Consider the following 21,381-nt stretch of genomic DNA (forward strand, 5'->3'; position numbering starts at 1 on the left):
TGTGGCAAAATATAAAATATTCCATGGACTCAACATGCCTCTCAGCAAATAGCTTGGGGTGTCTACTTTCTAAAATGGGGTCATTTGTGGGGGTTTTGTGCCATCTTGGCATTTTATGGCCTTCAAAACTGTAATAGGTAGTGAGGCGTGAAATCAAAAATTTACGCCCTTAGAAAGCCTGAAGGCGGTGCTTGGTTTTCGGGGCCCTGTACGCGGCTAGGCTCCCAAAAAGTCCCACATATGTGGTATCCCCGTACTCAGGAGAAGCAGCAGAATTTATTTTGGGGTGTCATTTCACATACGCCCATAGCATGTGTGAGCAATATATCATTTAGTGACAACTTTGTGTAAAAAAAAAAAAAAAATTTTTTTTTTGTCATTATTCAATCGCTTGAGGCAAAAAAATAAAATATTCAATGGGCTCAACATGCCTCTTATCAATTTCCTTAGGGGGTCTACTTTCCAAAATGGGGTCATTTGGGGGGGTTTTGTACTGCCCTGTCATTTTAGCACCTCAAGAAATGAGATAGGCAGTCGTAAACTAAAAGCTGCGTAAATTCCAGAAAACGTACCTTAGTTTGTAGATGTGACAACTTTTGCGCAAACCAATAAATATACAATTATTGACTTTTTTTTTACCAAAGACATGTGGCTGAATACATTTTGGCCTAAATGTATGACTAAAATTGAGTTTATTGGATTTTTCTAATAACAAAAAGTAGAAAATATCATTTTTTTTCAAAATTTGCGGTCTTTTTACGTTTATATCGCAAAAAATAAAAATCGCAGAGGCAATCAAATACCATCAAAAGAAAGCTCTATTTGTGGGAAGAAAAGGACGCAAATTTTGTTTGGGTACAACATTGCATGACCGCGCAATTACCAGTTAAAGCAGCGCAGTGCCAAAGTGTAAAAAGACCTCTGGTCATTTACCAGCAAAATGGTCCGGTCTGAAAGTGGTTAACCACTTAAATTTTCAGCTTTCAGCACTGTCACTTTTTAAATGACAATTGTGTGGTCATGCGACACTGTACCCAAACTAAAGTTTTATCGTTTTGTTCCCACAAAAAGAGCTTTCATTTTGTGGTATTTGATCACCTCTGTGGTTTTTATTTTTTTGCCAAACTAATAAAAAAAAAATAGAAAATTCCAAAATTCGAAAATGAGGAAATTTGAAAATGAGGAAATTCGAAAAATTCTGAAATTCGTAATTTTGGAAATTGAAAAATTTGGAAATTTCAGAATTAACGAATTTGTGAAAATCCTTTAAAAAATTGGTCTACCCAAGACTGCTGGGGACAATGCATCACACGGAGTGCTTGTTGTGGGTCTTGCTGCTTGTGTAAGGAGGGATAAAAATAATCACATTGATTGTCATTCTCATAAATACGTCTGCCTCTCTATGGCCAGCCCAAGATTGTAACAATGCTAAACAAATGAATTAAGATTAAAAATCTAAATGTGTCTCATTACCCATGATGCATCGTGTACATCAAAGCAATCGCTTATTTCGCTGTGTCTTCGGCATCCATAGCCTCCAAAATAAATTAACCTGGAAATAGAACAGTAAACTTATTAGTTATGTTGGTGAAGTGAAAAGACCTGGAAGTGACAATCCCCATGCAAAGTCATGGAGGAGTTGGTAGGTAGGTTTAATATAAAAGTACTCCTACAATAAACCAAAGCAGGGAAAAGAGATTTAAGAAAATATACCCCCCGATGCTTCAGCTGTTAAAGCCCCATTCCACTTTATTTATTTTTCAATAACCAGCCCAGCACTTGTTAAAAAGAAAAAATCTTTTGCAGCAATACTCATCTCATCAGACTCTGCTCTATGGTCCAGCACTGGTCCCCTTGTGTGTCGAATGATGCCCTGCTTCATTGGCTGCATTATTTTTCTTCACGAGTGATCCAGAATAAGCAAACATTTTCTAATTACAAGAGTCACGAGTACAGGGCTGCTGCTAGAAATGATGAGGGTCTCATACAGCCTACCCGACAGGGACCCCTCCCCGGCCAAAAATAACTGCTCAGCTGCACATATTAATGAATAGAAAGTTACAAACTGAAGCATACTAAACACAGTTTGCTATGATTCACTGATGAATGGATACAGGAGTGATTGGTGCTGATCGCTCACTGTGTTCATTCAAGAAAGGAAGAGGCCAGCACATGACATATTTACTGGCCCCTTCCCCTGCTCTCCATCCTGAAACATCCCCCTGTATGCCCCCAGCAGCTGCTGGTGAGAGAGGAGGGAAGCGAGCAACTCTGTGTGGGAGAAAGGGGCACACAGAGGCTCGGACAGCAGATAGAAGGGCTGCAAGTGATAGGACCAAATCCCCTGTAGTGCAGCCGGAGGAAGAAAGAAGAGGAGAAGCTGGCAGCGCTACAGGGGAAGGCAGAAGAGGATTGGTGTCAACAATAAGACAGTACAGCCAGCCCTCCTGTTAAGCAGGTGACAAGGCCCTCTTTAGAACTGATAAGGTCTGGGTCCAGTACAGGAGGGCTGACTGTACTGACTTATAAGCAGCCCTGTATGCGTATTCTTCCTTGAATCTTGGTGAGTTTGGTGCATTTCTTCCAGATCTATGCAGTAATCCAGTGGGAGACTTTCCCTCTGTGCAGGAACTTCCTGTAGTAAAGATCGCTCACTGCTGATCTCTCTCCTTGTGCAGCGTGACTGGTCTTGTCTCCGCCTCTTCCTGTTTTCTGCAGGCAGCCTGAAGTGGGTGGGGCCTGCTGTGTCCCTCCCACAGCTCTATGCTCAGCACAGTGATGATGTCATCGCTACTTTTACAAGGTAATATCTTGGATTGCAAAGACATCTGGTGCACAGAAAGCAAACAAATATCCTTTGGCTGTTGAGAAATGTATATTATATATATATATATATATATATATATATATATATAGTTTTTATGTGGCCAGAGCTCAGCATTATTAAATCAAAGATCAGGATGAAAAGCATGCTCAGTCGATGACAAGGAGTAAGCAGGGTCGTCTTTAATATTGATTGGGCCCTGGGCAAAATTTTTCTTAGGGCCCCCCTCCCCCCATGCAATTCACTCTCCACCTCCTCCGAGACATAAAATAAATAGCAGCTAGACTTAAAATCAGTTTACTGTATCAGATCAGGCAGTGATTGCTATTGGTTGCCAGAGGTTACAGCATATCATTACCACTCACTGATTGGTGGCTAGAAGTTACAGCACTCCTTAAGGCTCACTGATCAGTTGCTAGAGGTTACAGCACATGATTTCTGCTTGTTGATTGGCTGCTAGAGATTACTGTAAAGTAATACTGCTCACTGGTTGCTATAGGTTACAGCACATCTCCTCACTGCAGCGGGGGAATGATATAGATATTATTAGTGCCTTTATTTACATATCAATTCCGTTGGCCTCAGCTATTTACATATGCATGTCACTGCTATTTACATATGAATGCCACTTATTTACATGCAAACACAGGGTCTGCAGGTGAGTCATCTGTACACAACAATAGGACAGAGCTGGGCAGCATTAGTAGCAGCACTTCACACTGAGATATCAGGACACAGCACAGGACTAAAACCTCAAGGGACAAGGGAATGTAAACTGGGATAGTTGGCAAGTATGAGGCAGCTGCTTTGGGCCCCACAACAATGACCGGGCCCAGGGCAGCTGCCCCTTTTGCCCTGCCTTAAAGACGGCCCTGGGAGTAAGGGTCCCATGTTTCCATTAAAGCCCACCTTCAACCCGGCCATCTTCCCTCCGTGTCCCTGAAATACCATCCTCACTACAGTTTTAAAATCGTTATGCATCCCTTTTTTCCAGCAGTCTTCAGTCCGATCACATGACACAAGTCCTCTTCATCCAGCAGTGGGTGGATGCTGAATGCTGCAGAAACGATTGCCCCTAAATAATGTTATGCCATTCTTTGCAGCATTATCCTAGGAGTCAGCCTCCTACTCAGTCTCTACCCAAATGCTAATCATCTTTCTACCGCCTCCGCCCCTGTGCGTGTCCCTGGGTTTTCTGGGGAAACCTATTTTGGTACAGACAATGGAAGTTCCCCCACGGTCCCTATTATGTCATCATTATTAGTCCGACAATATCACCTGAAAGGTGGACGCGCACAGAGGCGGTAGAAGGATGATTAGCATTCGGGGGAGAGTAAGAGGAGCAGTGGTGCACGGGACTGGAGGGGCGGATTTCTGATCTCAGCCGAGAGCAAGGTGAAACAGTCCTCACTGTGCAGGCAGCCGTGGGCAGCAGAGAGATTTCATCATCTCTCTGATGCCTGACTCTGGGACACAACAAAAGATAAAATCCCCACCTTAGCAGCAAGCAACAATCGGCAATGAGTGACACGTGACAGTCCTCAACTTGTGGCAGCTGAAGTGGCAAGTGAATGCCCGTAACTTGTGACAGGGGACGTGGCAAGTGACAATCCACAACTTGTGACAGGTAACGTGGCAAGTGACAATCCGCATCTGGTGGCAGGCAACGGTGGCAAATGACACACTCGGGGCTCCCACTGATTCTGCATTATGGTGAGGAGTTGAACTATTTCATTTTATATAACAATGTAATAATCAAAATAATGCGCTTCAATCATCCTGACACCATAACAACCATGGTGCCGGGATGATTGAACCGCCAACACCAGCCATTTCCCCAATAAATTGCCCGGAAAAAAAAAAACGTATTTTCTGGCAGTGCCCCTCCCAAGACTAGACTCTGGATCTGCTCCTGGGTTGCACAAATGTGAAAGGGGTCCTAAAGGAACGAGCTGGCGATTAGGTTTGTCAGCACCAAACCAAAAACTGTATGTATGATATCACACAATTTATTTTCCAGTGTTCCTCACTCACCGATCTCCGTATGTCCAGCAGGAAAGTTTATCTCTTGGGGTCGGTGGCCGTCCATGAAAATTCTTAACATGTTTCCACGTGAACACTCCATTCCCTGAGTGCAGGTCTACGTAATACAGCTTTAAAGAAAATAAAAGACAAATTCTCATGCTTCAAGAGACAATCATTTCTAAATCAATGAAACTAATGCTTATATTCTATATAAGTTCCAAATTATAGTGACCATGTCATCTCAGTAAAGGATTAAAACAAGAGCACCCTGTAAAAGAACAGTAACCACTTGACTCCAGAAGATTTACCCCCCTTAACCACTTCAGCCCCAGAAGGTTTCAACCCCTTCTTGACCAGGCCATTTTTTGTGATATAGCACTGTGTTGTTTTAAATGACAATTGCGCGGTCGTGCAACGTTTTACCTAAACAAAATTGACGTTCTTTTTCCCCCCACAAATGGAGCTTTCTTTTGGTGGTACTTTATCACCTCTGTGGTTGTTATTTTTTACGCGTTAAAAAAAAAAAAAAAAACATGCAACAATTCAAAAAAATATATATATTTTTTTTTTCCTTTCTGCTACAAAACATATTCTATAAAAATGTTTTAAAAAAAAAAAATCTAATTTCTTCATCAGTGTAGGCCAATATGTCTTCGGCTTCATGTTTTCGGCAAAAAAACAAACAAACAAGAAAACAATAAGTGCATATTAATTGGTTTCCCAATTCGCAAAAGTTATAGCATCTACAAAATATAGGATATATTTATGGCATTTTTATTTTTACTAATAATGGCGGCGATCAGTGATTTTTAGCGCGACTGCGACATTGCAGCGGACAGAGTTTCAACAGAGGGTGTGCCATCAATCAAAAGATGGTGAATGACAATCTACAGGCTGTTGAATCAGCATACGACCGTGTCCCCAAAACATCTTCTCATCCCACTGTGGTGTAAACAGGCACAGTCTACATGAGAGTGGCAACTCTGCTCTGGATTTGGGAGCAGTGCAGCATTGTTGCCACGCCATCACAGGAAGATGTATTAGGCGAAATTCACAGACAGAATCAATAAGTATTTGCGGGACTTTGCAGGGGGACTATAACACATAGTTTTTTTTTAATGCAGTCGTAGATTCAGGTGAAGATTCACCAATTCCACACTCATTGTTACCTTGGAGTCGGTGCAGACTAGACATGTGCACTGACTAAAAATGTGTTTGTTTTTCATTTCATTCGTTTTTTCTTTTTGCTTTTTTCGGAAACTCGAAAACTCTGATTTTCACATTTTCAAATTTCAAATTTTAGAATTTTGGAAATCCAAAAATTTGAAAATCTGAAAAAAAAAAAAAAGAAAGAAAATCTGTAAAATTTGAAATAATAAACAAACTAATAACAACTATAGGTATTTGAATTTCCTTTCAAATTTGGCTGTGAACGTAACAAATAGGAATTTATCTGAAGTTACAAATTATCCAAAATAATGAAAGCCGCACCTAAACAAACGAAATGGAACAAATTAATAATAAATAAAACTTTTTATTATTGTTATTTGTTATTATTAGATTGTTACGTTCCATTCGTTTAGATGAGGCATTCGTTATTTCAGATAATTCGTAACTTCGGATAAATTTGTATTCACCAACAGCCAAATTTGAAAGGAAATTCCAATACCTATAATTTAATATTTATTAGTAGTTAGTTATTATTTCAGATTTTCAGGTTTTTGAATTGTCAGACTTTCATTTATTTCAATTTCAAATTTCTGAATTTCGAATGTCCGACATTTTGAATTTCCGAAATGTCAAATTTCCGAAAAATCGGAAGTTAGAAAATTCAAAATTCGGAAATTCAAAATGAACAAATTCAGAAATTCAAAATTAACGAATTCGGAACTAAACAAATTGCACATTTTTAGTGCGGACTCCTTTTTTATTTAATAGGATATAATCCCACTTTCTTTACTGAATTAGGGATGTAATGACTGACTGTAAAACTGGGAGATATTAGGAATCTGAATATCTAGGGAGGTTGGATTCCAACTGGGGGGGTGTCGGAGCGAATGCAACCTTTTATAATATATTGTATGTTAATATGGGGAAGGGTGTTTTCCTGTTTTCTTTTTCCACCTTTTCTTTTCTTCTCTTTTTCTTTCTTTGAACAGTATATTTTGAGGTGTATATAGAGCTTTTGATATTATGCAAATATCATATATGGACTCATGATTTAGTCCCAATTTGATTGTGAAGCTGAATCTTAATAAAATAAAAAATGTATTTATAAAAAAAAAAAAAAATAATAATGAGGTCATAGTCCTATTTTAAATAAAATGATATACCTGATTGCTGTATCCTTTGTCATCATATCCTCCAAAGACATACAATTTACCATTCAGACATGCCCCACAACTCCCAGACATTGAAGGGGGCAAGTCTCCTTCTGTTAAGTGCATCTTCCTGCAATTTGCAAGCATGAGACTCATTACTAGAATGGAAAGTAACATCACTCAAATGTAAGTTTTACAGAGGAAATAAGTATTTGTACATAACTACTTGCCACTGCCTAACTGTATATATACGCCATCATTTTGATGTTAAATACCGGGGGTTATGGCTGCAGCTAGATGCCATTATCCGGTGGAGGACCGGAGCGATGTCGACGTCATCTCTGGTTCTCGGGCCATATCAGCATGATTTATTTTTTTTCCTTAAAGAAAAAGGTTAAAACATTTTTTTTTTTTTTTTTACTTTTGCTTTTAAAAGCGATTGTAAAAAGGTATGTGTATTTTTTTTAAATGACAAACATGTCTATACTTACCTGCTCTGTGCAATGGAATTGCAGAGAGCAACAGTAAATCTCCACTTTTCGATCCTCCGCTCCTAACCCCTCCTCTCCGTCCAAGCCACTCCGCTGTCTGTGTCAATAGAGGCAGACAGCGGGACTCGGCCCTGCCCCCCCCAATCCCTCGTCGCTGGCTTTAATTGGCAGCACTGCATTGGTACTGAATTGGCATCACTTTGATTGGCAGCACCAATGGCTCCTGGTGCCCAAGCAAAGCTAGCGAGACCTAGAAGTGAGGGGAGAGAAGAGCTGCAGACATGCACGGCATTGGATCGAATGAGGGTTCATCTAAGTAAAAGGGGGGTGAGGGGGGGACGCTGACACCTAAACATTTTTTACCTTAATGTAAGGAATGCATTAAGGTAAAAAATGTTTAGGCTTTACAACCACTTTAAGGGTAGAGGGGAGCCTAAAAACCCCCAGATCTCTTCATAAAGAGGACCTGCCAAGAGATGTTTACATTCCTTGTGATAGCAATAAAAGTGATCAAATTAATTTATTATATATATATTTTTTTTTTAAAGAGATAGTGTAGAAATTAAAAAAAATATAATAAAAGAAATGTAAAAAAAAAAAAAAGTGAACGCATATGTAAGTCACGCCAACATATGTAAAAGGTGTTTGCACCACGCATGTGAGGTATCGCCGCAAACGTCTGAGCTAGAGCAATAATTCGAGCACTAGACCTCCTCTGTAACGCTGTAACTGACGCATCTAACATTTTTTCTTACTTTGTACATGAGGCCTAATCTGTTACTATAGAAATGCAATGCTTGTAGTGGAGTATGAAAACCCTGCAACTTGTTTTATTTGCTGGGGGGACAAAAAAAATCTGAATAAAAGACAAACTTACCATAACCCGCATTCACTGTCATAGACCCAGATTTCATCATTTGGCAAGTAAACTTCATTTTCTTCAATTGTCTGTAAGAGATTTGTTAAAATAAACTGAATGCAGAGATCATTCAAAAATAATTTAAGCTACAAGCAGGGAACTACTGGGGGGGGGGGGGGGGGGGCATACTTTTGGTAGTATAGTATATATACGTGATCCGGCACAGAGGTGGCACTTTGTAGTAGCAAAGCTGCTATAGGGTGGACCTTAAAGCGGAGTTCTGCCAATTTTTTTCATTTTTTTTTTTCAGCAGCTACAAATACTGCAGATGTTGACTTTTAAAGTATGGACACTTACCTGTCCATGGCGTCCGTGATCTCTGCACCCAAAGCCGATCTGTCCCTCGGCTCTCGGGTGGAGGCGCCACCATCTTCGGTAAGGGAATCAGGAAGTGAAGCCTTGTGGCTTCACAGCCTGGTTCCCTACTGCGAATGTGTGAGTCGCGCTGCGCGATCCCACTGGTCCCTGCTTTCTTCTGGGACCTGTGTGTCTCCCAGAAGACAGCGGGGGAGGGATATGGGATAGATATATCCATGGATACTGCAGCTATCTATGCCCAGAAGTGGGAGCAAATACCTGGATTATATAGGTATCTGCCCTCCCCTCCACCCTGAAACGTGCCAAATGTGATACTGGGGGGGGATTCCGAAAAGCGGAAGTTCAATTTTTGGGTGGAACTCCGCTTTAAGTGGTTAGTTCACCTTTATTGAAAACTCTCTATGCAGGGGGGGGGGGGGGGGGGGGGCTGTAGATAAAAACAAACAGTGCAGCTTTGATTAAGGCTTTGTTTGCACTAGTGTGACTTGTCATGTAACTTTAGACACATAAAATCGCATGACAAGTCACAGCCCATTGATTTCCAATCTATGGGACTTTGAAAATCAATGACATAGAACAGGTGCCTGCACAACTTTGATGCAACTTTGATTCAGAGAGTGTAATGCTGGATCAAAGCTGCATCCTAAATCGCATGACCTTGGGGTTGCGATAGTGGGAACGTAGACTAAAGTTGGATAATGCTCTTGCTATAAGTGTAGGCCAGAATGGTCAAACATTCCCGTAGACACACTCCTAAACCTTGTGGACAGCCTTCCCAGAAGAGTTGAAGCTGTTATAGCTGCAAAGGGTGGGCCAACTCAATATTGAACCCTACAGACCAAGACTGGGATGCCATTAAATTTCATGTGTGTGTAAAGGCAGGCGTCATAATACTTTTGGTAATATGGTGTATGTACACTCATGTGAAGGCCGTATATACCTGCAAAGGTGTTCCATGCATCCCTGTGCAGGCAGTCATAATAAGGTTGATAGGAGACAGCAGATGCCCAGATCAAGCCATGTTTCCCAGTCTGACATCAATGCGGATGCATGACCCAGAACACACACTGTCTGGGGCTGTGCTCCCAACTGACCTTGATAGGACTGCTTGCACTCAGTGGCGTTGCTAGGGGGTGCGGTTCGCTACAGGGGTGACACCATCCGGAGGGTGAGGAAAGCCCTGGCTGACCTTGGAAGTTTTTTTTGTTTCAGCTGGAAACCTTCCTCCAGCGCTGCGGCCGTTCTTCTCTTCCTCTGTCTCTCACTACGGTGCTGCTGCCCGTCACGATCCATTCTCCGACCGGCGCGGTTGCACGCTGTCCTCTCCTCTCCAGCTGCCGCCCGGGTGTTCCATGTATCAGAGCCGCCCGAGCTAGTGCAGTAACAGGCGATGGGGGGTGGGGGGGTGTCGGCTTGCAATGAGGAGGGATGTCCTCTGCGGTGTTGTGACAGGTGGGGGGGAAGGCTGTACTACTGATAAAGGGTGTATTTTGTCCTGGGGGGGCTGTACTGATTGAGGGGGGGTGCTTTGTCCTGGGGGGGGGGCTGTACTAATGGAGAGGGTGCTTTTTCCTTTGGAGGGGGTCTGTACTAATCGAGGGGGGTGCTTTGTCCTGGGGAGGGGTCTGTACTAATGGAGGTGGTGCTTTGTCCTGGGGGAGGGGTCTGTACTAATGGAGTGGGGTTCTTTGTCTTGGGGGGAGGGGTCTGTACCAATGGAGGGGGGGTGCTTTGTCCTGGGGGGAGGGATCTGTACTAATAGAGGGGGTGCTTTGTCCTGGGGGGAGGGGTCTGTACTAATGGAGGGGGTGCTTTGTCCTGGGGGAGGGGTCTGTACTAATGGAGGTGGGTGCTTTGTCCTGGGGGAGGGGTCTGTACTAATGGAGGGGGTGCTTTGTCCTGGGGGGAGGGGTCTGTACTAATGGAGGTGGGTGCTTTGTCCTGGGGGAGGGGTCTGTACTAATAGAGGGGGTGCTTTGTCCTGGGGGGAGGGGTCTGTACTAATGGAGGGGGTGCTTTGTCCTGGGGGAGGGGTCTGTACTAATGGAGGTGGGTGCTTTGTCCTGGGGGAGGGGTCTGTACTAATGGAGGGGGTGCTTTGTCCTGGGGGGAGGGGTCTGTACTAATGGAGGTGGGTGCTTTGTCCTGGGGGAGGGGTCTGTACTAATGGAGGGGGTGCTTTGTCCTGGGGGAGGGGTCTGTACTAATGGAGGTGGGTGCTTTGTCCTGGGGGAGGGGTCTGTACTAATGGAGGGGGTGCTTTGTCCTGGGGGGAGGGGTCTGTACTAATGGAGGTGGGTGCTTTGTCCTGGGGGAGGGGTCTGTACTAATGGAGGGGGTGCTTTGTCCTGGGGGAGCGGTCTGTACTAATGGAGGTGGGTGCTTTTTCCTGGGGGAGGGGTCTGTACTAATGGAGGGGGGGGTGCTTTGTCCTGGGGAGGGGTCTGTACTAATGGGGGGTGCTTTGCCCTGGGGGGAGGTCTGTACTAATGGGAGGTGCTTTGTCCTGGGGGAGGAGTCTGTACAAATGGAGGTGGGGGTAGTTTGTACTGGGGGGGGGTTATGTACCGATGGAGGGGTTTATACTTAGTGGGTGGTCTATACTGAGGGAGGGGGGTCTGTACTAAGTGGGGGGTCTATACTTTGTGGAGGGAGGTTCTGTACTGGGGGGGAGGGGGAACTATACTTGGAAGGGGGTCTGTATTGAATGAGGGGGGGGGGTCTGTATGGTCTGAGAATTTAAAAAACTGCTGATCTACTGGGATTTTCACACACAACCCTCTCTCGGGTTTACAGAAGGCCCGAAAAAGAGAAAATATCCAGTGAGCGGCAGTTGCGTGGAGGAAAATGCCTTGTTGATATCAGAGGAGAATGGGCAGACTGGTTTGAGATGATAGAAAGACAACAGTAACTCAAACAACCACTCGTTACAACCAAGGTATGCAGAATACCATCTCTGAATGCACAACACATCCAACCTTCTTGCAGATGGGCTACAGCAGCAGAAGACCACACCGATTGCCACTCCTGTCAGCTAAGAACAGGAAACTGAGGCTACAAATTTGCACAGGCTCACCAAAATTCAACAACAGAAGATTGGAAAAAAATGTTGCCTGGTCTGATGAGTCTGGATTTCAGCTGTGACATTCAGATGTTAGGCCGCGATCCCCGCCTGGGAACCTGCGATTGCCCGTTAACCGAGCAGGACGTGGATCTGTGTGTGTAAACACACAGATCCACGTCCTATCAGGTGAGAGGAGGACCGATGGTGTGTTCCCAGTACAGAGGAACACCGATTGGTCCCCTCCCCTTGTCAGTCCCCGCCCCCTACAGTTAGAATCACTCCCTAGTAGGGATGAGCTCCGGTGTGATCGCATGGAACATGTGCAGAGCCCGCCAGGAAGTCGGCGCAGCGCTGCGCTAATCACAGGCAGTAAGACATTTTCCTGATGTGCAGCTGCAGTGATCGGGGCAATGTCTCACTGCCTGTGATTAGCGCAGCGTCGCACTTCCTGGCGGGCTCTGCACGTGGCGTATGCGACCACACCGGAGCTCATCCCTACTCCCTGGGCAACACAGTTAACCCCTTCCCCGCCCCCTACTGTTAACCCATTCACTGCCAGTGACATTTATACAGTAATCAGTGCATTTGTATAGCACTGATCGCTGTATAAATGTGAACGGTCCCAAAATAGTGTCAGAAGTGTCCGATGTGTCCGCCATAATGTCACAGTCATGATAAAAATCGCAGATCACCGCCATTACTAATTAAAAAAAAAAAAAAATGCCACAAAACTATCCCCTATTTTGTAGACGCTATAACTTTTGCGCAAACCAATCAATATACGCTTGTTGCGATTTTTTTTTATACCAAAAATATGTAGAAGAATACGTATCGGCCTAAACTGAGCGAAAAATAAAAAAATTGTGATATTTATTATAGCAAAAAGTAAAAAATATTGTTTTTTTTGTTTTGTTTTTTTAAACTTGTCGCTCTTCTTTTGTTTATAGCACAAAAAAAATAAAAAAACGCAGAGGTGATCAAATACCACCATAAGAAAGCTCTATTGGCTGACAAAAAAATTATAAAAATTGAATTTGGGTGCAGCATCGCACGACCGCGCAATTGTCATTTAAACTGCAACAGCGCTGAAAATCAGCCTGGGGAGGAAGGGGGGTGAAAATGGCCGGTATTGAAGTGGTTAAAGACCACACATCCTACTTCCCATGTGTTTTTTGATGCAGGAACAAAAAAACAAACTCCCTCACTGGAGTGCATGTGGTGTGAAGTGACCCTCTTACCACATATCCCCCCCACACATAGAGGCAGTGCCGGTCCATGGCGGCGCAGTGGCCGCTCCTCTCCTCCGCCACACAGTAGCTTTGTTGTGGAGAAGCCATGAGCTGTCAGATCTCCCCCTCAGCTGTCACCAGCCTGTGTAACGACATATTCCGCGACCCGTCGCAGTTTGCTACGGAAGTGACGTCCCGTCGCCGCCATCTTGCTACACCCCACACTCGTCCACAGTAAGGATAAGTAAGAAGGGATAAAGCTGACATGTTGTTGCACCCACCGGAGTTTAGCATTTTTACACAACCGCCGGCTGAGTACGGATCGCCGCAGGGGACACACCCGCTCTCACTGCCTTCTCTCATACCAGAGAGACCATAGTAACATTACAAACACCCCGCCCGGGCCATGTTTGTTTTGTCTCACCTAATACAGTCCCCGAGAAGCAAAATTCTTATTACACCCGAATTGTATTATTGTGAAAGGGAGGTAACAATTATCCAGAGCAGCAGGCGGTGTTGTGAAATGTCTGCGAAGACTCCCGAAAGATGGCGGATTAGCGGGGACAAGGTAGGCGGCGCTCTAGTGTCCGGCCGCGGAAGTTTGGTCGGTCAGCTGTTTTCCCCGGGATTTGGCGGGAAGGTTTGGAGATGGCAGCTGACAGGATGAAGAGTAAAGTCAACTCGGTGTTTAAAATGCACGGCTTGATGCTGAGGGCGTGAGTATACCGGGGGCGGGGGGGGGGGGCACCGGTGCTGTACATTGGGGGTCAGCTCAGCCTATCATGAGAGCAGCTCGCTCTTCCTCCTGGCTGTCATGCTGATCCTGTTGCTTGTTACCAAGATGTGCATCACCTCTAAGGCAGCCCATTCATTGCAATGAGACCTGTAGTGCAGGCGCAGGTTGTGATAATGCGTTCTACCAAACTGGTACTGTCGTGCGATGCGGCGGTGGTGCATGCGTCCGCGTTTGTTAGATGTATGGAGAGTGACGTTAAGAGTGAGCGGCCCATTCATGCATTTCCGCCCCTCAATTGTTGTCAATAAACTTTGTCTGCTCACATAATTCGTAATAAAAGCAGCTTTGCCGTTCTGAAGCTTCCCTCCAACCACTTTGCATATTATTTTATATATATTCTGTACTTGCCGAATACGCTGCAGAAATCTCCCTCTGAGTCTGGCGGCAGCCATTTTGACTGTGGGCAGCTGAAGCCGCTGCCTGTTCACTTCCTGGATTCACACAGCCACGCCTCCAGCTCTGCAGCTCTTATTGGCCCTCTTTTCCTGGCAAACTCTCAGGAGAGCTGTGCATGACGTCATAAGCCTAAGCCAGTGGTGGGAGAACCTTGACACCCCAGATGTTTTGGAACTACATTTCCCATGATGCCCATGCACTCTGCAGTGCAGTTGAGTATCATGGGAAATGTAGTTCAAAAACATCTGGGGTGTCAAGGTTCTCCCATCGCTGGCATAGGCTAATGACCAGACAGGAAGTGGGCTGTATAAGGTTTTTACTGGCAGAAAAAAAATGTTTTACTATTCAAAGTCAAAACAACAACAAGGGCAGAAGATTTAACCACGCGCCGACCTGCGCACGGCGATGTATGTCGGCACAATGGCATGGATGGGAAAATGGGCGTACAGGTACGTCCCCTTTTAAATTGTGGCATTTGTGGGCAGGTGCCCGCTGTGTGCTCTGTGACCATGCCCACGTGTCCGGCAGACTCGATGTCCGCCGGGGGGCCCGAGATCATGTCATGGAGCGGAAAAACGGGGTAGCGCCTTTTTGTAAACGAGGCATTTCCCCCATTCTGCCTAGTGACATGACAGAGATCGCTGCTCCCTGTCATCAGGAACAATGATCGCTGTCATCTCAGTGGAAGCTCCTCCCACCCACCGTTAGAATCACTCCCTAGGACACACTTAACCCCCTTCATCTCCCCCTAGTATTTAACCCCTTCCCTGCCAGTGTCATTTACACAGCAGCCAGTGCATTTTTATAGCACTGATCGCTGTATTAAATGACAATGGTCCCAAAATGATGTCCACCATAATGTCATGGTTTAAAATCGCAGATTGCTACCATTACTAATAAAAAATGAATAATAAAAATGCTATAAATCTATCCCCTTATTTTGTAGACACTATAACTTTTGCGCTAACCAATCATTAACCACTTTGCATCCAGGCCAATTCTGCCCTTTCTCTCCTACATGTAAAATTACATAGAACCCCCAAACATTATATATGTTTTTTTTTTAGCAAAGACACTAGAGAATACAATGGCCGTTGTTTGGGGGCTCTAAGTAATTTTCTAGCAAAATAAATATGGATTTTAACTTGTAAACACCAAATGTCAGAAATGGGCTTAGTCATGAAAGGGTTAATATATTTTTTGGGGGTATTTATAGCAAAAAGTAAAAAAAGTCCCCAAAAAAATATAAAATATTTATAGCAAAACATACATTTTTTTTTTTTTTACCAGAAATATGTAGAATACATATCGGCCTAAAGTGAGAAAATATTTTATTTAATATATTTTTGGGGGGTATTTATTACAAAAAAAATATTGCTTTTTTTTTTTTTTTCAAAATTGTCGCTCTTTTTTTTTATAAAAACCGCAGCGGTGATCAAATAAGCTCTATTTTTGGGGGGGAAAAGGACGTCAATTTTGTTTGTGTACAACGTTGCACAACCGCGCAATTGTCAGTTAAAGTGACGCAGTGCCCAATCGCAAAAAGTGCCCTGGTCAGGAAGGGCGGGTTGAAATGGTTAATAAAGAAAATGACTGAAGGTCCACTTTTTCTTTTCTAACTGGTACAATAACAAGGCATGTCCACAACTTACATCTCATTATGATACTTAAAGCGGAACTCCACCCCAAATGCGAATCTCCACTTGTTTGCCCCCCACCACCACATTTGGCACCTTTGGTGGGGGGGGGGGGGGGTTGGAGCGGATACCTGTCAAAACCAGGTACCCATTCCCACTTCCAGGCACAATGATGTGGCAATCTACTGTATGAAACTTCCGGACCCTCCTCCTTCCCCTCCCACTGCCTTCTGGGAGACACACAGAGGTCCCAGAAGACAGCTGGAGCACATTCAGAAAGCGCAGCACGACTCACACATGCGCAGTAGCAAACGGCCATGAAGCTGTAGGGCAGGGGTAGGCAATCTCAGGCCCTCCAGCTGTTTTGAAACTACAAGTCCCATGAGACATTGCAAGACCCTGACAATCACAGGTATGACTCCTAGAGGCAGAGGCATGCTGGGATTTGTAGTTTCACCACAGCTAGAGGCCTGAGGTTGCCTATCCCTGCCATAAGGCTTGGTGAAGATGCCTGCACCTGGAGCCGATGGACGGATCAGCTTTGGGTGCCAACATCGTGGGATTCCTGGACAGGTGAGTGTCCTTATATTAAAAGTCAGCAGCCACAGTATTTGTAGCTGCTGACTTTTAATTTGTGTTGTTTTTTCCCCCGGACTGGAAGTCCACTTTAACCATTTTAACATGGAGAAAAAAAGCAAACCTACTGACTAACATACACTAAATATATTACAACTATAAGTACCAAGATATGTACGTTCAACATCTACTTACAAATGTAACCAATAAGCTTTATCCATGTCCAACAGCAACCCTCAATAATTCCTACATCATATAAGTTAAAGTGGAAGGTCCGCCCTCCCCTCCAAAAATTAAAAGCCATCAGCTACACGTACTGTCCTGGAGTCCAGCGATGTCGACACCACAGCTGATGTTACCGTCAGGTGCTGCTGCCTCCATTGCCGGAAAGGGAACCCGGTAGTGAAGCATTACGACTCCCCAGCTGGATCCCAGCATGCGCCAGGCACCGCTGTGCTCTCCTACTGGCCCAGCGGTGGGGGAAGGAGGAGAGAGAGCCGAACCGCTGACGTAATGGGGACAGGATATCTTTATCTGCTTGCTCCCCTCTAGAAGGTGGTAGATGTGGCACCAGAAGGGGGGGGGGAAACTAATGAGCGGAAGTTCCACTTTTGGGTGGAACTCTGCTTTAAAGAATTAAATTAATAAACGGTCAATAGATAAAAATCGTTTTTACTATGAGTTCGTTTTGCTAAACCCACAACAGTAAAGTCAGTCTGTATATGCAGCAATGCACGCTGCTTATACTCGCTGTGGAACCTGAGGGGTTAATCCTGTGCATTGTGTAAAAAGGCTGTTTGATCCTGTCTTCTCTGATCCTCCCCTTCTACTGACTCCAGAATATGTTACTGGAGTCACTCTGCATATGCTCAGTTTGGTGTGTATTGCTCGTGTTTTCTTTTTGAGGGTGCATGTGATCATCACAGGGCCAATCGGCACTGTCCAGACAGAGGGTCTGGGGTCCTGATGCAGCTGCGGAGGGGGAAATGTCTCTCTGCCTGTGATTAGCACTGTGTAGCGTCGGCTTCCTGGCAGGATTGGGCGGGTGGGTTGGCACTAGGATCTCGGACACGACTGAGCCCATCTCTGCTGTTGATGAGAAAAGGTATTTAGTAGTTTAAATTTACTAAAATATTTACATTTCCATTTCCATGTTCTGTGTACTGCGAAAGACAAGAGATCGTGAATGCAGGCTCCTGGGTTTAGTAACACTTTAAGCTTAAGCATACCCTTGTTTTTTTGCCGTTGCATGTGTGCAGCCCTGAGCGATTGCATGTCTTTGTTTAGGTGGGCAGTAAAACTGCAGCTCAGCCACTTGCTTTTACCTCCCCTGGCCGCAGGGCTGAACAAGCTGTAAGCGATACCTGTGCCTCCTAGGTGCACTAAATGTTGGGATTGTATACATACAAGCTAAACGCCCTGTGTGGTCTTTGATCACTTCAATTCTGGGCACTTTCACCTCCTTCCTGCCCAGACCAATTTTCAACTGTCACACTTTTAATGACAATTGCGCGGTCATACAACACTGTACCCATATGACATTTTTTTATCATTTTTTTTTTTTTTTTCACACAAATTGAGCTTTCTTTGGTATTTGTTCTCCTCTGGGGTTTTCTTTTTTCCTAAATTGATTAAAACAAAAAAGTGTGGCACTTAGGTGGCAACAAACCACATGAACCAGTAAGGCACTAATTCAAGCAAAGAAAATGACATACACTTCAAAAAAAGAAAATATGTGTAAATTCCGTTGTATATCAAGAGATCTTACTCCCAGGTGGAAGAGTTCATGAACCTCATGCACACAAAAGGTTAAAGTAAATAAAATGAATTTTAACATATACAGTCCATCAAGTGAATATCTAACAGTCCTTGAAATGTATAATATCAATCACAATTCCAAACTCGAGGTGACGTGAAAAAAAGGTGAAATTCAACTTCTGATGTGTAGAATAATACCACCACCACCGTGATAAAGAAGGGGAGAGGAGGCTTACCGAATGACGTGGACTCAGAGGAAGGCTTACGCCTCTCGAGTCATATGGGCCTGTAGGTTAGCAAACCAGATAATTATACATCTAGTATGTAATCTCCCGCAAGTCTTCAGGTCATGAAATCATCCGTAGCGATCCTTCTATAGTGCTCGTCCCACGAAAATGGGGGGCTCAGGTATCGAAGACCATGGAAGTAGAAAACGAGCATAGCGTGATACCGTTTTAACATCCAATTTATTAAAAAATAATAATAAAATTCCACTCACATTTGGTTCAATCGTAATAACATAGTCAGAAAGTAGCGATGTCTGTAAAGGGGTCCACCCGACTCGTTTCAACTAAACAGACCTAAAATGCAGAAAATGCGTTTTTCTTTATTTCTGTTATAACATTTTGCAAATAATCTTCATAAATTTAGGCCAAAATGTATTCTGCTACGTTTCTTTGACAATAACCCACATCAGTGTATATTATTTAGTCCACAAACTATCGTGTATATATCTGAAAATCAATCAGTCCTGATGTACTGACAGCCTAACTCATTTCTTGAGGCCCAAAAACTCCACAATAATACAAATATCCCCCACATGAGCCCTTTTTTGGAAGTAGACAGTCCAAGATATTTCGTAAGAGGCATGGCGGGTTTTTTTTTTTTTTAAGTCACAATTGTTTGGAAAATAAAGACTTTTACATTAAAAGGAGTGTTTTTTTTTTTGTTTTGTTTTTTACACTGGTATAAGCAGCCATTTTTACTGAATGAAACTGATTTCCATGAGATCACTGTGACCAATCACAGCTGGCAAAACAATTGTACACAATGAATGGCATGAAAAGCGGCCTACCATTGTTTACAATTGGTACCAGCAATGAGGTCTGACTTTCAGTCTCTGCATGCTTGTTCTTGGCTAATGGAAGCCAGGCAGCTAGCATTTTCACAAGGAGGCCCCCTTAGATATTCCATGAGCACATACTTAAAGCAGATCTTCAGTCATTTTTCATCTTTCCATCTAGTTAGTAGGTTTACATCTACTTTTATAAAATGATCGGTACGAAAGGAAATCTGCACCCCTAGAGCTGTCTCTGCAGTGGAGCAACCCCCCCCCCCCGACACAACAGCTAAGGGAGAGATTGAGGGCTTATTCTTATGCCAGATCATAAACAACTGCAAGTGTGGAATAGAATGCTTATTGGATGGAGTACCTTTGGTAATTAATATTCATGTTTATTCTTTCATACAGAGAGGCCAGTAAATATCTTATCGAAGCACTAAAGTCCGTAAATGAAGTGGAGCTTGAAGATGTCATCGATAGTATTATTGATGCGGTTGAGAAGCAGCCACGTGAGTAAAACTCATCTATGAGGGTCTTTGTGCACAGTCCTGATGTATTTAACACCAGATCTTCCTGGCAGAAATAGAAAGAAAAGTGGGCAAATATATTCCGTATTGTGCTTCCATTTTCAAACAGACATGTAAAAGATTGTATATGTTATTGGCACGGATACCAGTATTGGTATCACGCTACTAAACATTTGCACGAGTATCAATACTTGTGCAACTGCTCCGATACTGGAAATGATGTCAGCTTAGGGGCTGCGGGGTGGGGTGGGGGGATTAAGTCAGCTGACAATTAAGGGGAGGAGCTGGAGAGGAGACCCCATCGCCTAGTATCAGGATGGAAGTCGTTGGATGGATGTCGTTGCAGGCGCCCTGGACTGCAGAAAAAGTGATTGCTGCTTCGTCAGTTCACCACAGGTTTGTCACACTACATAGAGATAGACTACAGATCTCTCCGTAAGGAGGACCTGTCACGGCCCATGCTATTACAAGGGGGATGTTCGTTCCTTGTAATAACCATAAAGTTGATCAACAAAAAAGTTAAAGGTACAGTGTTAAAAATAGAAATGGAAAAAATAGGCATCAGTAATTTTAGTATTGGTGGGTACTCGTACTCTGTTTAACCACTTGCCGCCCGCCCTATAACAAATTGACGGTGGCAAAGTGGTTGCATAATCCTGATCGGACGTCATATGACGTGATCAGGATTATGAGCTGCTGCGCGCCCCCGGGGGCGCGCATCGCGGCGATCGTTGTTGAGGGGGGGCAGTCTGACACCCGGCAACTACGATCTCGGTAAAGAGTCTCCGACGGAGACTCTTTACCACGTGATCAGCCGTGTCCAATCACGGCTGATCACAGTGGAAATAGGAAAAGCTGGTGATCGGCTTTTCCTCACTCGCGTCTGTAAGACGCGAGTAGAGGAGAGCCGATCGGCTGCTCCTCTGACAGGGGGGTCTGTGCTGATCGATTATCAGCACAGCTCCCCCGAGGATGTCCACACTGGACCACCAGGGATGCCCAGGACAAGGTATGCCACCCTAGACCACCAGGGATTCCAGTCAGTGCCACAATGGATGCCAATCAGTGCCCATAATGGATGCCAATCAGTGCCCACAATGGGCATCACTGATTGGCATGCATTATTGTTTGGCACTGATTGGCATCCATTAGTACAATATATTATAATACAATGCCACCTATCAGTTCCCATCTGTGCCACCTATCAGTGCCCATCCATGCCCATCTGTGTCGCCCATCTGTGTCGCCCATCTGTGTCGCCCATCTGTGTCGCCCATCTGTGTCGCCCATCTGTGTCGCCCATCTGTGCCACGTATCGGTGTCCATCAATGCCACCTCATCGGTGCCCATCAGTGCCGCCTTATCATTGCCCATCAGTGTAACCCCATCAGTGCCCATCAGTGAAGGAGAAAACTTACTTATTTGCAAAGTTTTGAA

At 44.3% G+C, this 21,381-nt stretch overlaps 2 protein-coding genes across 4 annotated transcripts in view; one reads left to right on the plus strand and one right to left on the minus strand.

The window, feature by feature from the left end:
* KLHDC1 (kelch domain containing 1) overlaps positions 1 to 13,393 on the minus strand; it is a 60,608-nt gene extending 47,215 nt beyond the window's left edge. The window contains exons 1-6 of one of the 3 annotated variants that reach the window (XM_077463535.1): positions 13,201 to 13,270; positions 8,539 to 8,609; positions 7,446 to 7,550; positions 7,183 to 7,300; positions 4,859 to 4,977; positions 1,474 to 1,552 (exon numbers count right to left, since the gene is read on the minus strand). In XM_077463535.1, coding sequence (XP_077319661.1) covers positions 1,474 to 1,552; positions 4,859 to 4,977; positions 7,183 to 7,300; positions 7,446 to 7,474 — 345 coding nt within the window. In that variant the 5' untranslated portion in view covers positions 7,475 to 7,550; positions 8,539 to 8,609; positions 13,201 to 13,270. Of the gene's footprint in view, positions 1 to 1,473; positions 1,553 to 4,858; positions 4,978 to 7,182; positions 7,301 to 7,445; positions 7,551 to 8,538; positions 8,610 to 13,200 lie in introns of all 3 variants that reach the window. The other 2 variants (XM_077463534.1, XM_077463536.1) reach the window with 2 other exon arrangements.
* A 372-nt stretch (positions 13,394 to 13,765) lies between these two features.
* Positions 13,766 to 21,381, plus strand: part of POLE2 (DNA polymerase epsilon 2, accessory subunit) — a 54,885-nt gene continuing 47,269 nt past the window's right edge. Inside the window, exons 1-2 of the mRNA XM_077463537.1 lie at positions 13,766 to 13,907; positions 19,826 to 19,926. Of these exons, the coding sequence (XP_077319663.1) occupies positions 13,840 to 13,907; positions 19,826 to 19,926 (169 nt within the window). The 5' untranslated portion in view covers positions 13,766 to 13,839. The remainder of the gene's footprint in view (positions 13,908 to 19,825; positions 19,927 to 21,381) is intronic.

This window comes from Lithobates pipiens, unplaced genomic scaffold, assembly GCF_037356315.1.
Source record: "Lithobates pipiens isolate NorthernLeopardFrog02 unplaced genomic scaffold, aLitPip1_a1.2 Scaffold_30, whole genome shotgun sequence".
Classification (NCBI taxonomy): domain Eukaryota; kingdom Metazoa; phylum Chordata; class Amphibia; order Anura; family Ranidae; genus Lithobates; species Lithobates pipiens.